Source organism: Notechis scutatus, chromosome 3, assembly GCF_049901735.1.
Source record: "Notechis scutatus isolate UNSWTSFEM ecotype Mainland chromosome 3, rNotScu1.2, whole genome shotgun sequence".
NCBI lineage: Eukaryota > Metazoa > Chordata > Lepidosauria > Squamata > Elapidae > Notechis > Notechis scutatus.
Window position 1 is genome coordinate 2,856,861 of NC_142011.1, and position 18,225 is coordinate 2,875,085.

Sequence of the window (18,225 nt, forward strand, 5' to 3'; positions counted from 1 at the left end):
CCACCCTCCAAAGACCCCAAGACCATCTCCCGCCTCTCTGATTGGGGAGGGTTGATTAGATTAGATTAACAGAGTTGGAAGGGAGCTTGGAGGTCATCTAGTCCAACTCTCCCCCACCCAAGCAGGAGACCCAACACCATTTCTGACCGATGGCAGTCCAGTCTCTTCTTGAAAGCCTCCAGGGATGAAGCTCCCACAACTTCTGATCCATCGGTTGATTGTTCTGTCAGAAAGTTTCTCCTTATTTCCAGGTTGAATCTCTCCTTGTTCAGTTTCCATCCACTGTTCCTTGTCTGGCCTACAGGTGCTTTGGGAAGTAGCTTGACCCCCTTCCTCCTCTCTGGGGCAGCCCCTCAAATATTGGAAGATTGCTATCATGTCTCCCCTAGTCCTTCTCTTCACTAGACTAGCCAGACCCAGTTCCTGCAACCATCCAACATATGTTTTAGTCTCCAAACCTGCTTTGATCATCTTAGATAGATTCAGATTAACAGAGTTGGAAGGGACCTTATAGGTTATCTAGTCCAACCCCCCGCCCAAACGGGAGACCCTACACCATTTCTGACCGATGGCAGTCCAGTCTCTTCTTGAAAGCTTCTAGTGATGAAGTTCCCACAATTTCTGAAGGCAACTTCTGTTCCATGGGTTGATTGTTTCTCACTGTCAGAAAGTTTCTCCTTATTTCTAGGTTGAATCTCTCCTTGACCATCCATTATTCCATCCATTGTTCCTTAACTGGCCTTCGGGTGCCTTGGAAAATAGATTGACCCCTTCCTCTCTCTGTGGCAGCCCCTCAAATATTGGAAGACCTCTATCCTGTCTCCCCTGGTCCTTCTCTTCCCTAGACTAGCCAGGCCCAGTTCCTGCAACCGTTCTTCATATGTTTTAGTCTCCAATCCCCTAATCATCCTGGTTGCTCTTCTCTGCACTTTTTCTAGAGCCTCAACATCTTTTTTCTAGTGTGGTGACCAAAACTGGATATGGTACTCTCAGTGTGGCCTTACTAAGGCATAAATTGGTGTTAAAGTGTAATTAATCCACATTCTCCATAAAAATAGGCACACTAGGGTTGTGTTGGCTTTGTACCTTCCCGTGCAGTGTATTCATTGTCGTCTATCACTCGGGCCAGGCCAAAGTCCGCAATCTTGCACACCAGGAGGGCTGACACCAAAATGTTAGCAGCTCTGAGGTCCCGATGGATGTAGTTCCGTTGCTCGATGAATGCCATGCCTTCGGACACCTGCAACCACGAGGGACAGCTCCATTAAAGGGGAAAAAAAACAACAACCCAAAACCCACCTTCGTTAGGACTGATTTTACAATAGTCCTTTGCAGGCAGTCCTTGACTTAGGAGGATTCATTTAGTGACTGAAGTTGCAACGACACTGAAAAAAAAAGCCACAGGTGGCTGTTGCATTCTCCCCATTGGTGATGTGATCAAAATTCAGTATAAAGAAAATCGATATAAAATGTTTTATAGATAACCAGTCAGGTTAGCTAAAATGTTTAAAAAACATGTCTACACAACGTTGGAAATGTAATGAAAAAAACGGGTACATCCTGTCATATATGGTGGATGTGTGGTAAAGCAAAAAGATTTTGGGAAAAAATACACAAAATGGCTGGAAAAGAAGCTAGGAAAGCATGTAGATTTTAAGCCTGAATTATTTTTATTATTAGGTATGATACCAGGTAAAACTAGATAAAAGAAAAGTATGTATTTAATGTTGCATGTTTGGAAAGCAGCGAGAATTGTATTTGCGCAATCTTGGAAAAATGAAGAAAAAACCACGAGATGAAGAAATAATTTTAAAAAATACTAAAATGGACAGAAATGGACAGATTGATATTAAGAATTAAACAGAAAGAAGATACGGAATATACAGATACAGATAATCAGAGTTGGAAGGGACCTTGTAGGTCATCTAGTCCAACCCTCCGCCCAAGCGGGAGACCCTACACCATTTCTGACAAATGGCAGTCCAATCTCTTCTTGAAAGTCTCAACTGATGGCGCTCCCACAACTTCTGAGGGAAAGCTGTTATTATCAAACATGGAATTTATTTTATCAATGGTTGGGGGAAAGGGGTGGAGATTAAAAATGTAAGATGTGTCAGGATTCTGGCGGTTCCCCCCATTTAAATCGTGAGTCTCGAGCCAGATTTCCAAAACTTGAAAAGGATTTATTCGGAGTTAACATGTCCGGCACTGCCTGGGTGTAGCCAACTCTGAGGCACATCATTCATTGTCACCCTTGACCCTGGTTCCCCCCACCCCCTGGGTGTATCATAATTCATATTCTCCAATGGGACACCTCCATAGCCCAGAGTCATCGATCATGTTCTCCGGTTAGAATTCTGCGGGGCAGAAACTTCAGTCACCTAGTTACTATCTTTGAAAACATTTATGGAATGCACTTTTGGTTTGCAAGCTGCCGCACTGCTCCGCCCTCCCTTTCTGTTGGCCACTCTAAAAAGACCAGAGAAATATTTTATGAGTTGCCAATGTGCATTGTTAATAAACTAAATACCCAGACCACACGATGTTCATTAAGCGTTAATAAATGTAATTAATAAAAAAAAAATTCAGCTGCTTGGCCACTAACTCATAGTTATGACGGTTGCAGTGACCCAGAGTCCTTTGGCGATCTTCCGATGAGCGAAGTCAACAGGGAAACTAAATTCGCTGAACGACCGGGTTCATCACTTAACAACTGCACTGATTTGCTTAACAAACGTCGCAAAAAGTTGAGAAGTTATGATGGTCACACTGTCCCGGGGTCACGCATTATTTTTGCAACCTTCCGGCAAGCAAATTCCAATGGGGAAGATTCACTTAACATCTGTTACTCACTTAACAACTGCAGAGAATCACTTCACAACTGTGGCAAGGGAGGCCGTACAATCAGGCAAGACTCACTTAACAACTGTCTCGCTTTAGCGACAGAAATATTGGGCTCAATGGTGGCCATAAGTCAAAGAACTACCTGCAAATCTTTCTTAAAAAATGTAGTAGTAGTAGGGCCGGGAGGGGACTTGAGGTTTGCCAATTATGAATATCACAATCAATCAATCAATCAATCAATCAGAATAGAGCTGGAAAGGACCTTGGAGGTTTTCTAGTCCAACCCCCTGCTTAGGCAGGAAACCCTATACCATTTTACACAAATCATTTGTCCAATCTCTCCTTAAAAACCTCCTGTGATGGAGCATTCGCCACTTCTGGTGGCAAGCTGTTCCACTGGTTAATTGTCCTCACTGTCAGGAAGTTTCCCCTTAGTTTAATTTAGTTTAGTTTCCTTTATTGTCCTTGCACCTCGTACAACAAAATTAAATACCATCTTCAGTGTACATTATGGCTATGAAAATAAACAGAAACACACATCTGTACATTGAATTGCAAACCCTTGATATTGCATTAATATTGCACCATATAGTAGAATTTAATAGAGTTACTGCCCTGGGATAGAAGCTGTTTTTCAGCCTATTTGTCCTTGTTTTTATTATTATTATCCTGTACCGTCTGCCAGATGGTAATAGTTCAAAAAAAAAAAAAAAGATACCCAGGATGAGATGGATCTTTGAGAATGTTTCGAACTTTCTTAAGGCAGCGGGAGCTATGAAGCTCTTCCAAAGAGGGGAGAGGGCAACCAATTGATCCTCTGGGCAATGACATTAACCCTCTGGAGTGCTTTCCTATCTGTCACTGTGCAATTGGCAAACCATACAGAAGTGCAGTGAGTTAAGATACTCTCTCTGGTGCAGCAGTAGAAGGTCACCAGCAGTTTTCCATTCAGTTGTTGTTTTCTGAGAAGCCTCAGGTAGTATAATCTCTGCTGGGCCCTTTTGACCAGGGCTGCAATATGAGCACCCACAGATCAGGTCCTCTTTTAGGGTAACACCCAAAAACTTAAAATGGCCACTTGCTCCACTCGGTCTCCATTGATAAGCCAGGGCTGGAGGTCTGACCTGTTCTAGGTTGCTTCTCTCTTTGATTAGTTTCCATCCGTTGTAGAGATTCTTAATCATCCACAGTCATCTACGCTTACATCCTCTATTACCTATGCGTATGTGTGATTGTATAATTTTCCTCCTCCTTGGCTGAAATATATCAATATGATTTTTTTTTTTACTTCAGGAGTCCCCCCGCCCATAATTTTCTGGATGGAAATTCCTTCGGTATGCTCTGATTAAATAAATAAATACTGCAGTGAGCCTTGATGATCGGTGTTGCGGGTGGTGGTGCCTGCGTTGAACGGCACAGGGTCTCCTGCTTCAGCAGGGGGGTGGACTAGATGACTTTCAGGCGCCCGTCGAAGTCTATTATTCTGTTATTCCGAACACTCACCTGGGCAGAGAAGTCGATCAGCTTGGGGAAGGGCTGTTCCTTGCCTTCCTCACTTTTTAGGAAATCCAGCAAACTGCCTGGGGAGACAGAGGAGACCCTGTTAAGGCAAGGAGAACATTTCTGGGACCCCCTCACCCCCCCAAAAAATTTCTCTTTTCGAGGAGTCTGCTTACTGGGGCTGTCAGAAAAAGTTCCCCAGGAATGGGTGTCTGTTGAGGTAATTCCCCGTTAGGAGAATGAGCGCGTACAGGGAGACGTATTTGAGAGTAGCGCTTGAATAATACACATACAACACACAAATACACTGTACGGTAAATGTAGGTTTTTACTTCCAGAAACGTTAAGCAAAGTCCCGACAAGCAATCTAAAGTCATTCACAGGTAAATCAGTCAGTTTTCAATCCGGGGGTAATCCAGTAACAAAGTCCAGTGTCAAAAACAGTTCAGTAACAGACTTACTTCAAATCCAGGAATATCAGTCAATTAGGAAAAATGGAGGAACGGCAATACTCTCCAACAGAAGGAAACAGAAACTCACTCACACGCTCTTCTGGGACAAAGACTGAGACAAACCAGGTTTCTGGTTCCATCTTATGGCCGTTTGAGAAACCACACCTAATTACAGTTTTGCATTTTCTTAAAGATACAGTTTTAAAATGTTTATCCTGGTTTATATATTTCTAACCCAAATACCTGTTAGGTGACTTACATTCCTAACAGTGTCCAACTTGGAAATAGTGGACGTGTCTGTCTCTTTTTCCCTGCTTTCCACAAGGAAAGCTGCTAAACTAATCCCCACAATGCTGTTGAACTATTTACTAAGGCTGTATTACTATTCTTCTTCTCATCTTTCCTATTACCTATCAACTTATCTTCTTACGACTATAACTTTATACTGTTTTATTTAGTATCTTCGTATGATTTATATTTATATTTATATATTTATATTGATTGCTTATTGAGTAATCTATGGCTATCACTAAGTGTTGATTCATGATGAACGTGTTCATGATGACTATGATCATGATTTATCACTTATATCTTTTATGTACAGTGATAGCTTCTGCACTGGAGACAAATTCCTTGTGTGGCCAGTCACACATGGCCATTAAAAAATATCTATTCTATTCTATATTCTGTTCTGTTATTCTATTCTATTCTGTTATTCTATTCTATTATGCTATTCTGTTCTATTGTATTCTGTTCTATATTCTTTATTTTAGTTTACTTTATTGTCATTGCACCTCGTACAACGAAATTAAATGCCATCTTCAGGAAATCTATTCTATTCTATTCTATTCTATTCTATATTCTGTTCTGTTATTCTATTCTATTATGCTATTCTATTCTATTTTAATCTATATTCTTTAGTTTACTTTATTGTCATTGCACTACAATGAAATTAAATGCCATCTTCAGGAATTCTATTCTATTCTATTCTATTCTATTCTATTCTATTCTATTCTATTCTATTCTATTTTAATCTATATTCTTTAGTTTACTTTATTGTCATTGCACTACAATGAAATTAAATGCCATCTTCAGGAAATCTATTATTCTATATTCTATTCTATTCTATTCTATTCTATTCTATTCTATTCTATTCTATTCTATTCTATTCTATTCTATTCTATTCTATTCTACTCCCTTCCCTTCCCTTTCAATTCTAATTCTAATTCTATTCTACAAGTAGTCCTCAAGTTACAACCATTCATATAGTGACCATTCAAAGTTAGGTCACGATGAGGAATGCTGGTTCTCACCTTTCTCCATGAATTCGGTGATGATGAAAATGGGTTCTTCCTTGGTCACCACCGCATGGAGTCTGACTAGCTTGTCATGCTGCAGGGTCTTCATGATGTTGGCCTCTTCCAGGAAGGCCTTCACCGTCATGCTGCCTGGCTTCATGGTCTTCACAGCCACTTTGGTGTGGGCGTTATAGGTGGCTGTGGAAGAGGGAAAGCCATGCTTTAGAACACGGGTGGGGACGAGGGCCCTTCATGACTTCTGGACTTCATCTCCCAGAATTCCTGAGGCAGCCATGCCCGGCTATGGCCCCTTTAACACTTATGGAAGTCCATAAGTCATAAAGGGGCCATGGCCGACATGGCTGCCTCAGTAATTCTGGGAGTTGAACTCCACAACTCCCAGAATTCCTGAACCAGCCATGTGTAGAGTTGTAATTACAGGAATATTCCAATCTCGGATGGCAAACCTCAGATAAAGAATGTTTCCAAGCAAATACAACTCAGGCAAACAAAGTCACTAATCTAAAGGAGGATTAGAGAGAGGAAGTCAACATATGTTAGACTTTAACTAGAGATAATTAATTGTATGGATTACTGTGCTAAACAGTAACGAAAGTTAAGCAGTAACCAAAGTTAACCAGTGATGGAGGATAACCAAAAATGTGTATAAATGCAAGATTAGACTCCAATAAAGATCATCATGATTCAGTTGTTCATGATCAAACAACTCGACTGCCTCGTTGTTACAACAGCCATGCTGCCATGCTGGCTCAGGAATTCTGGGAGTGGAAGTCCACAAGTCATAAAGGGGCCATGGCCGACATGGCTGCCTCAGGAATTCTGAGATGGAGCCACGACATGGCTGCTCATTCTGGGAGTTGAAGTCCACAACTCCCAGAATTCCTGAACCAGCCCTGCTGCCATGCTGCCACAGGAATTCTGGGAGTGGAAGTCCACAAGTCATAAAGGGGCCATGGCCGACATGGCTGCCTCAGGAATTCTGAGATGGAGCCACGACATGGCTGCTCATTCTGGGAGTTGAAGTCCACAACTCCCAGAATTCCTGAACCAGCCCTGCTGCCATGCTGCCACAGGAATTCTGGGAGTGGAAGTCCACAAGTCATAAAGGGGCCATGGCCGACATGCCTGCCTCAATAATTCTGGGAGTTGAAGTTCACAACTCCCAGAATTCCTGAACGAGCCATGCTGCCACAGGGATTCTGGGAGTGGAAGTCCACAAGTCATAAAGGGGCCATGGCCGACATGGCTGCCTCAGTAATTCTGGGAGTTGAAGTCCACAACTCCCAGAATTCCTGAACCAGCCATGCTGCCACAGGAATTCTGGGAGTGGAAGTCCACAAGTCATAAAGGGGCCATAGTTCCCCACCTCTGGTTTGGAAGGACAGATTTGCAATCTGGTCTTAACCTGACCCTAGAGCAGAACGAGAGGGTGAATAACCAAGCTCAGAGAGTACCAAGAACCCCACAGTTCTCTTCCTCCTCCTCCTCCTCCTCCTCCTCCTCCTCCTCCTCCTCCCTCCTCCTCTTCATGAAATATCTACAAGAAAATCACCAAGCTCAGAGACACCAAGGACTGTCCTTGGTCTTCCATTTGAAATGGGTAGCCATGTAACTTGAATTGATTGATTGATTGATTGATTGATTGATCGATTGATTGATTGAAGGAATGAGAAAGATCTCCCCTGGGAATGATGGTGGGGGTTTTAAGCGGGTAGCCTTTGCAATCGAAAAGGAGACATTCAAAAATCAAGATGGCCTAGCTGAGAAGGTGGGCCTTCAATGACCTTACCCAGCCAGACTTCTCCAAACTGTCCGGCCCCCAACTTCTTCTCCATTTTTAGGGAGCTCCTGGGGATTTCCCAGGCATCCTTCTCCCAGGGTTTTTCGGGCTTCGGCAACACACAGGGGTGACTCAGCTTCTGACACAATCCATCGGTTTTCCCTGGAAGAGAGGAGATTGCAGGACCGGGGATGACGTTTTTCTAGACTGGTGTTTCTCAACCTTGGCAACTTTAAGATGGGTGGACTTCAACTCCCAGAATCCCCCAGTCAGTGAATCTTAAAATCCACCCACATGAAAATGTATTAACATGCTGGCGAGAGGATTCTGGGAGTTGACATTCACTGGGAGATAGCCGAGTCAAAGGGCATGCCTAGAAATGAGAGAGAGAGAGAGAGAGAAAGAGAGAGAGAAAGAGAGAAAGAGAGAGGAAGGGATGGAGAGAGAGAGAGAGAGAGAGAGAGAGAAGGGAGAGAAAGGGTAAAGAGGAAAACACAGGAAGTGAGACAGAAAGAGAGAAGAACAGAGGAAGAGCGAGAGGCACAGAGAGGGAGAAAATGGGAGAGAGAGAAAAAGAGAAAAGAGAGCGAGGGAGTGAGGGAGAGAGGGAGAGGAGAAAGAAAAAGATAAAAAGCAGACAGAAAATGAGAGAAAGAGAGAGGAACTAGAGAAAGAGAGAGAGAGAGAGAGAGAGAGAGAGTAAGAGAAAGAACGAGAGACACACAGGAGAGAAAGTGGGAGAGGAAAAAAAGAGGAAAGAGAGCAAGGGAGAGAGGGAGAGAGAGAGAGAGGAGGGAGAAAAAGAGAAAAGAGAAAAACAGAGAGAAAGTGACACGGAGAGAAAGAGAGAGGAACAGAGAGAGAGGAAAAGAGAGAGAGAAAGAGAGGAACAGAGAAAGAACGAGAGAGACACACAGGAGAGAAAGTGGGAGAGAAAAAAAGAGAAAAGAGAGCGAGGGAGAGAGAGAGAAAAAAAACAAGAGAGAACGAGATTTGTTTTGTCACTTTTACACCCCAAGAAACGAGGGAGGCGCATTTCTCAGATGTTGGCCATGACCCTTTCCTGCCGTGAGCTCAGCAGCCTCTTATCTCAGGGGTCTCCAAACTTGGCCATTTTAAGACTTGTAGAACAATTCCCAGAATTCCTCAGCCAGCATGCTAATAAACTTTAAGATGGGGGGAGGAAGGACTTTAAGATGCGCTGGCTAGGGAATTCTGGGAGTTGAAGTCTACCCACCTTAAAGTTTATTCGCATTGTGGCTGGGGAATTCTGGGAATTGAAGTCTGCCAGTCTTAAAGTGGCCCATTCTGAACACCCCTGTCTTATCCAATCGCTGCCTGGTCTGCAGCTCTTCCTCCTGTCTCCCAAGGCCATTCCCACACACCCTTGCTCTCTTCCGACCCCAGTTCCTCCTCTGTCAAAAAGGGTTGATTTTTTTAACTCTGGAGCCAACAGTGTCAGGGTTCCAATGGATGCTCTAATTAATTCATGAGCCTCGAGCCAAGTTTCAAAAAAAAATCCAATTATTTATTAGGAGCAACATGTCGGCATTTTTCTCAAGTGCAGTCGGCTCTGTCCTACACAATTTACTGCCCACCCACGACCCTGTTTCCCGTTTCCTCCCAGGGTGTGTCATAAATCACATTCTCCAACAAAGCACTTTTGCAGGTGGTAGAAAACACACCTCTCCGGCTGGCTCTGGTAACCTGGTGTGCTTCTGGTCATAGCAACCAAGCTGCTCCATCAGTTCTCCCTGCTCCTGCCTATGGCAACTCAAAAGCAGGCCAGGAATGCTTTACGAGTTGACAAACGGATTGACATACCCATGTTCCCTCCGCCCCTCATGTAGAAAATGTCTCAATGGCTGCCAGATTTGCAGGCTCACCTTTGTAATGGCTGACCAGTTCCTGCAGAGTGCTGAAGTTGGTCCGGGTAGAGATGTAGAAGCCCCCGTCGTCCAGGGTTCGAATCTTGTAGTGTTTCACCACGTCCATTTTGTTTTGGGAATCAAAGTCTCGGACGGAGAGGGAGTAACTCCCTGGAACCAGGACAGAGAGAAAGAGAAACGAGAAGTGAGGTCAATTATTTTTATCTACCTCTCAAAAGGGAAGTTTACCCTGTGGACAGAAGCAAAGTGTCACTCCTTCCAACATTTATGCACCCTGATTCATTAAGCACAGCCTGCGACTTTGAAATGGCACAGGTCAGTGATGGCAAAACTTTCCGTTGTGGTGTGCTGAAAGTGCGCGTGCCAGCACCCACAATGCAATGCGCCCCAGCCCCCCTGCGCATGCAACACCCCCAGCCCCTTACCTGCACTGTGCATGTGTGTGCCTCCCAGCTAATTTTTGGGCCGTTTGAGGCCGTTTTCACCCTCCCGGAGTCTCAAGGGAAACCTCTGAAGCCTTGGGAGGCCGAAAAACAGGCCTTCCGGAAATACCGGAAGTGCCCACTTTCAGCCTCTGGAGGGCCTCTGGAGCCCGGGAGGCCATTTTCGCTCTCCCGGAGCTCGAGGGAAGCCTCTGCAGCCTCAGCAGGCCGAAAAACGGGCCCGTTTTGCCACTTCCGGTATTTCCAGAAGGCCTGTCTTTCGGCCTCCTGAGGCTGCAGAGGCTTCCCTCGAGCCTCTGAGAGGCCGAAAATGGCATCAAACAGGCCGAAAATCATCTGGGAGGCGCACTTATGAGCAGTGCAGGTACGTTTGGCTAGGGCTCGCGTGCCCACACAAATGGCTCTGTGTGCCACCTGTGACACGCATGCCATAGGTTCGCCATCACGGGCATAGGTTCTCCTGCTTGAGCTGGGGGCTGGACTAGAAGACCTCCAAGGTCCCTTCCAGCTCATTCTATTCCTACGACCACAACTGAGCCCAAAATGTTGGTTGCTAAACAAGACAAGTTGTTGAGTGAGTTTTGCCCCGTTTTACGACCTTCCTTGCCACAGTTGTTAAGTGAGCCACTGCTGCAGGTGTTCAGGGAGTAACCTGGTTATTCAGTGAATCTGACTTCCTCGTTGATTTGGCTTGTCAGAAGGTCTTAAAACAGGATCAGACATGTTTTTAAACAGGACCCCCTGCGATCATCATAAAACATGAGCCAGTTGCTAACGGTCCAAATTTTGATCATGTGGAGATGCCCCAATGGTCATTAAGTGAGGAAAACAATCGTCAGTCATTGTTCAAACGGTCAGAAACAGACTGCATGAGGGTGGTATGAGTGCCCGACGTCCACAGGTCAGGGTTGTGCTTACGGCCCAACACCATGCAAGACGTTTGGCATTTGCCAGAGAACACCAAGACTGGCAAATTTGCCACTGGCGCCCTGTGCTCTTCACAGATGAAAGCAGGTTCACGCTGAGCACATGTGACAGACGTGACAGGGTCTGGAGACGCCGTGGAGAACGTTCTGCTGCCTGCAACATCCTCCAGCATGACCGGTTTGGCAGTGGGTCAGTAATGGTGTGGGGTGGCATTTCTTTAGGGGGCCGCACAGCCCTCCATGTGCTCTCCAGAGGTAGCCTGACTGCCATGAGGTACCGAGATGAGATCCTCAGACCCCTTGTGAGACCATATGCTGGTGTGCTTGGCTCTGGGTTCCTCCTAATGCAAGACAATGCTAGACCTCATGTGGCTGGAGTGTGTCAGCAGTTCCTGCAAGATGAAGGCATTGATGCTGTGGACTGGCCCGCCCGCTCCCAGACCTGAATCCAATCATGTACACTCGCTCCATCCACCAACACCACGTTGCACCACAGACTGTCCAGGAGTTGGGGGATGCTTTAGTCCAGGTGTGGGAGGAGATCTCTCAGGAGACCATCCGCCACCTCATCAGGAGCATGCCGAGGTGTGGTAGGGAGGTCATACAGGTGCAGGGAGGCCACACACACTACTGAGCCTCATTCTGACTTGTTTTAAGGACATTACATCAAAGTTGGATCAGCCTGTAGTGTTTTTTTCCACTTTAATTTTGAGTGTAACTCCAAATCCAGACCTCCATGGGTTGCTAAATTTGATTTCCACTGATAATTTTTGTGTGATTTTGTTGTCAGCATGTTCAACTATGTAATGAACATTACAAAGTATTTAATAAGAATATTTCATTCATTCAGATCTAGGATGTCTTATTTTTGTGTTCCCTTTATGTTTTTGAGCAGTGTATATTTTTTAATAGAAATAAATAAGCTAAGAAGAAAGATAGAGATAGTGATATTAATAAGAATAATAAGATAAGACTAGAGAATAATACTATGTAATGAATATGACTGTAAACATTAACTGTATTGCACAAGATATTTGTAACCAGAGGGCACATCGCCAAATGGAAGAAAGATATGTATATTGTACTACTACTACAACTACAACTACTACTACTACTACTACTACTACTACTACTACTACTATAATAATAATAATAATAATAATAATAATAATAATAATAATTTGCCCTGCGTAGGAGAACAGAACTGGAAAGCAGGTCAGTGGGGTGGGGAGGGAATGGGGATTTTGCAATATCCTTCCCCTGCCACGCCTAGCAAGCCACACAGAACCAGTAGTAAAAAAAATTGAATCCCACCACTGCTTTAATCATCTACCTTTGCTTGTTTCACTGTCTCGGATCATGAACGAGCCAATAAAATTTCCTGGAGCCAATAAGTGACGCTCGGCATCCTTCCGGCTCATGCCTGTCAGGAACCACCTAAGGTTAACAAGGAAGGAACGATTAGCACCAAATCTTGCATAAAATTCTTTCTCAAACTCTGCCTCCCCAAGTTTTCCTCCTGGCAGGAAACAAATAAATCGTTGGAAAAACTTTTAAAAGCATGCTCTTATGTCCATGATGACAAACCTATGGCTTGCGTGCCACAGGTGGCACACAGAGCCATTTGTGCCAGCATGTGAGCTGCAGGCAAACTTACCTCACTGCGCATGCGTGCGCCTCACAGCTGGTTTTCAGCTGGTTTGAGGCCTTTTTCGGCCTTTTTCGGCCTCCCAGAGGCTTGAGGAAGGCTTCTGCAGGCTTCTGCAGGTTTTGCAGGCCGAAAACTAGGCCCATTTCGTCACTTCCTGTTTTTCCGAAAATACCAGAAGTGACAAAACGGGCCTAGTTTTCGGCCTGCAAAGGCTGCAGAAGCCGCCTTCAAGCCTCTGGAAGGCCGAAAAAGGCCTCAAACCAGCCGAAAATCAGCTGTGAGGTGCAGTGCAGGTAAGGGGGCGGCAGGGGTAGGTGGGTAGGTGGGGATTGCGTGCGCATGCATAGGGGGCAAGTGGGGGCACGCATTGCCTTCTGGGTGCTGGCATGCGAGCGCGAGCGTGCAAGCATGCACACAATTTTTGGCACAGGAGCACGAAAAGGTTAGGCACCACTGCACTGTGTCAACTCATAAAATATTTCTTTGGTCTTTTTAGAGTTGCCAAGAGAAAGGGAGGGGAGAGCAGTGCGGCAGCTTGCAAAACCGAAAGTGCATTCCATAAATGTTTTCAAAGATAGTAACTAGGTGACTGAAGTTTCTGCCGTGCAAAATTCTAACTGCAGAGCATGATGGATGACTCTGGGCTACGGAGGTATCCCATTGGAGAATAGGAATTATGATACACCCAGAAGGGTGGGGGAAAACCAGGATCAAGGGTGACAATGAATTATGTGTCTCAGAGTCGGCTACACCCAGGCAGTGCCGGGCAGTTTAATTCCCAAAAAATCCTTTTGAAGTTTTGGAAGTTTGGCTCGAGACTCATGATTTAAATGGGGGTCACTGCCGGAATCCTGACACTCTACATATCGTTGTCAACGTACGACCACAATCGAGCCCAACCTTTCTGTTGCTAAGCGAGACAGTCATTGAGTGAATTGTGTCTCCTTTTTCGACCTTTCATTTGTTAACTGAATCACTGCGGTCATTTAAGTGAGTAACATGGTTGTTAAGTGAATCTGGCTTCCCACATGGACTCATCTTGCCAAAAGGTCGCACAAAAAGGGGATCACACGACACCCCCGCTGACATTGCAACCGTCATAAATGTGAGTCAGTTGCCAAGCATTTGAATTTGGATCACGTGACGAACCACGAGGATGCTGCAACTGATATAAGTGTGAAAAATGGTCATAAGTCGTTTTTTTCCCACTTTGCCGTTATAACTTTGAACGGTGACAAAAATGAATGGTCGTAAATCGAGAACTACCTGTATTGTAATAAACGAGCGATGGAGACTGGAGGCTGAGAAGCTGCTTATGGTAGGGTTGCATTTTTACAATTAAAAGAAGACAGTCAGGGGGGAAAAACTGGCACTCTGACCTTAGAAATCAAGAGAAGATATGACCCAAAGGTGCTTTTTTTCCAAGAGGCAACTGGACTTTCTGTTTTTTTTCTTTTGAAGAGGTTTCGCTCCTCATCCCAGAAGCTTCTTCAGCTCTGACTGGATGGTGGGGAATGGAAGGATTTCTACTCCCTGCAGACAGCTGGTCATTTGCATCCTTTTAGAGGGTTGTTGAGGCCACTTGGAGGTTCACCTGCGTCCTCAGGGTCACCTGAATAGTGCAGATGGTTCCTGTAGGCTGCAATTTCTTTTCCCCCCTCTGGAAATCCGTTCCTACTCCCACACCATTCGAAGGGTGTTCAAACCTCCAAGTGGCCTCAACGACGCTCTAAAATGATGCAAATGACCAGCTGTCTTGTAAGGAATATAAATCCTTCCCTTCCCCCCACCCATCCACTCAGAGCTGAGGAAGCTTTTTGGATGAGAAGAGAAACGTCTTCAAAAGAAAAAAAAAAACCAGAAAGTCCCATTGTCTCTTGAAAAAAAAGCACCTTTGGGACAATCATGACCTGGAGGATGGAGATTCTCTACAGACTTTTAGCTATATAATTTGGGTGTCTTCTTCTCCTGAGCTAAAAGGACCAAAGCAGATGAATATTTAACACCGTGGACCTCTACAGTCCTGAGCTGAAATCAGGGGGGGATCTAAGATCACGTGTTCTACCAAGAATATCCCTCCCTTGGATAGGCCAAGAGTTGAGAACTTACTCTTCCGTCTCCAGGGAGTTGATCCTGGCCACATAATTGCTGGGGATGAAGCCCACTTTGTTGGTCGAAAGGGCCTTGGCTCGCCACCACTCGCCCGACCTGGAGAGGAAGGAGGGCAGAATTAGATACATTTCACAACTTCCCTAAAAAGTAGCCAACAATAAGCACCCTTGGGAAGTGGGGGAAGGTCTAGAAAGTGTCCCCCCCCAAAAAAAAAACCCCACACCAGAAGAAGGCATGGCCAAATCAAGGCTGCATTGTTGCAAAGGAACTCCATGGATGAAACCACCGAATCAACAGGAGTAAAGTCCATCCATCTACCCATCCAACCATCCATCCAAGCATACATAGATTCATTCATCCATCAATTCAACTTTCCTTCCTTCCTTCCTTCCATCCATCCATCCATCCATCCATCCATCTATCCATCCAACCAACCAAACATACATAGATTCATTCTTCCATCAATTCAAACTTCGTTCCTTCCTTCCTTCCATCCATCCATCCAAACATACATAGATTTATTCATCCATCTATTCATCCATCCAATCTTCCTTCCTTCCATCTATCCATCCAACATCCATCCATCTATTCATCCATCTAATCGTCCTTCCTTCCATCCATCTATCCATCCGTCTATCCATCCATCCATCCAACCATCCATCCATCCATCCATCCAACATCCATCCATCCATCTATTCATTAATCCATTGACCCATATATACATACATACAAAGAGCTATCAATTTATCTATTCATTGATCAGAATACAGAATAAGAGCATTGGAAGGGACCTTGGAGGTCTTCTAGTCCAGCCCCCTGCTCAAGCAGGAGACCCTATACCATTTCAGACAAGTGGCTGTCCAATCTCTTCTTAAAAACCTCCAATGATTCCAATGGTAGGATCAATTCAACCACCCATCCATCAATCTGTCCGTCCATCCATCTGTTCATCCATCCATCATCCTCCATCTATCTCCCATCTTTCATCCATCCACCATTCATCCACCCACCCACCCATCCATCTAATCACCCTTTCATCCAAATATCCATCCATCCATTCATGCTTCCACCCATCCTCCCATCCATCCATCCAACCACCCTTTCATCCAAATATCCATCCATCCAACCACTTTCCCCATCCATCCATCCATCCATCTATCCATTCATCCAACCATCCTTTCATGAAAATATCCATACCTCCACCCACCTACCCTCCCATCCATCCATCCATCCACCTTCCCATCCATCCATCCATCCATCCTCTATCCATCCATCCATCCATCCATCCCACATCCATCCATCCATCCAACCACCCTTTCATCCAAATATCTATCCATCCATCCAACCTCCCATCCCTCCATCCAACCATCCTTTCATCCAACTATCCATCCATCCATCCATCCAGTAAGGCCACCACTCAACATGGGTTCAGGAAGGTCTACATAATTAAAAGTCGCAAATAATAACCAGCAGAAAAAAAAGGACACCAAACTACAGACTCAGAGGGAGGGGGTGTGTCCCACCCAGCATATGTCAAAGGCAAACAAGGGCAAACAGCCTCAATTGTGATCCCATGACTGAGTTTAACCCCAGTTTTTGCCCAAACCCAACATTTACACCCAGTTGGCTGCAAAACGTTGCCCATAACAAACCACTGATTCACTTAAAGACTGTGGCCTTTGCTTAATGACTGTGGCAGTGACTTCACAAGCATGACCTCACTTCATGACCACCAGCAAAAAGATGATAAAATCGGATCAGTCACATGACCGACCTGTTTTACAACAGTCGTGACTTAGGACGGTAAATGAATAGTCCCCATTATGGCTGTAAGTCAAGGACGACCTGTCACAGGCCGTTCTCTGAGAGTCCAATGGCCACACTTCCTCACTAAAGCTTCAAGTAGGACATGGAAGAGATCTAGGCTGCAGATTTAAACTTGAATTAGAAACATTTCCCCCCCGCAAGGGAATCTGGAAATGCTCATTTTGTCAGGAAAGCCGGAGGTAGCCTTACCAACGAAGGATGCAGAACGTAGAGAAATTCCTAAAATATGCCTCCAGAATGACTTAAAAGCCTATTTTAATCCTTTAAAACAAGGATAAAAATGGCAGCACTGGGCGTGTAAAGTTCCTCCAGATAACACCTTCCTCCTCCTCTTCCTCCTCTACTTATACCCCTACTCCCTTCTAACACTGATGACGTTACCTAGTTGGATAATGAAACATCTGCAAGGCAACAACCAAGCACAGAGGGGACAAGGACCCCACAGTCCTCCTCCTCTTCCTCCTCACAAACCCCTGTTGATGATAACTGAGTTTGGGTCATGAAACATCTGCCAGAAAACCACCAAGGGCCGAGAGCACCAAGGGCCCCTACTAGGCCACCTATGTACACAATATTATCTGCTGCAATGTCCTACCAGTCAATGACTACTTCAGCTTCAACTGCAACAACACAAGAGCACACAATAGATACAAACTCAAGGTAAACTGCACCAAACTTGATTGCAGAAAGTATGACTTCAGCCACAGAGTGGTCAATGCCTGGAATGCACTACCTGGCTCTGTTGTTACATCCTCTAACCCGCACTCCTTTAACCTCAAGCTAACCACTATTGACCTCACCCCATTCCTAAGAGGTCTGTAAGGGGCGTGCATAAGTGCATAATCATGCCTACCGTCCCTGTTCTATTGTTCCCCAATTATTCGTACCTATTTCCTGTATTCTTACTCATGTTTTACTTACACCTATTATCTTGTAAGTGATTGACAAATCAAATCAAATTTAAATAAATAAAAATAAATAAAAGAAGGAAGGAAGGAAGGAAGGGAGAAGGAAGGAGAACAGGGAAGGGGAAGGAAGGAGAGTAAAGAATGGAGGGAGGAGAGAAAAGAAGGGAGGGAATACCCATTCCTTTTCTTTTAAAAAATGAATTTTATTGATTTTACAGTTAAAACAAACCAACAACACATACATACATGAAAGAGAGAAAAAGAAGAAAGGGAGAAGAAAATAGAAAGAAAAAAATAGAAAACGATTAAAAACATTCTCATCTTCAACAGTTTGTAAGACCTCTTTTTTATCCTTATTTTATGCCATATACACACACCTAATCCTTACATATATCTGTCTATCACTACTATGGATTTATCCTATCCTCTTTTGCCTTTTAGTGTGAAGTCTATCTTTGGTCTATCCATTTGTACCAGCAGTTCCAGCTGTTGTAGTATATTGAAGTGTCTTTATTTTTTAATGCCAAAGTTAATTTGTCCATTTCTGCACAACTTGAAATTTTCTGAATGATCA

General features: G+C 44.5%; 1 protein-coding gene across 1 annotated transcript in view; it reads right to left on the reverse strand.

Moving 5' to 3' along the window:
* HCK (HCK proto-oncogene, Src family tyrosine kinase) overlaps positions 1 to 18,225 on the reverse strand; it is a 60,938-nt gene that overhangs the window by 6,217 nt on the left and 36,496 nt on the right. Inside the window, exons 6-12 of the mRNA XM_087959025.1 lie at positions 14,914 to 15,012; positions 12,487 to 12,590; positions 9,782 to 9,934; positions 7,905 to 8,057; positions 6,110 to 6,292; positions 4,348 to 4,424; positions 1,087 to 1,240 (exon numbers count right to left, since the gene is read on the reverse strand). Of these exons, the coding sequence (XP_087815151.1) occupies positions 1,087 to 1,240; positions 4,348 to 4,424; positions 6,110 to 6,292; positions 7,905 to 8,057; positions 9,782 to 9,934; positions 12,487 to 12,590; positions 14,914 to 15,012 (923 nt within the window). The remainder of the gene's footprint in view (positions 1 to 1,086; positions 1,241 to 4,347; positions 4,425 to 6,109; positions 6,293 to 7,904; positions 8,058 to 9,781; positions 9,935 to 12,486; positions 12,591 to 14,913; positions 15,013 to 18,225) is intronic.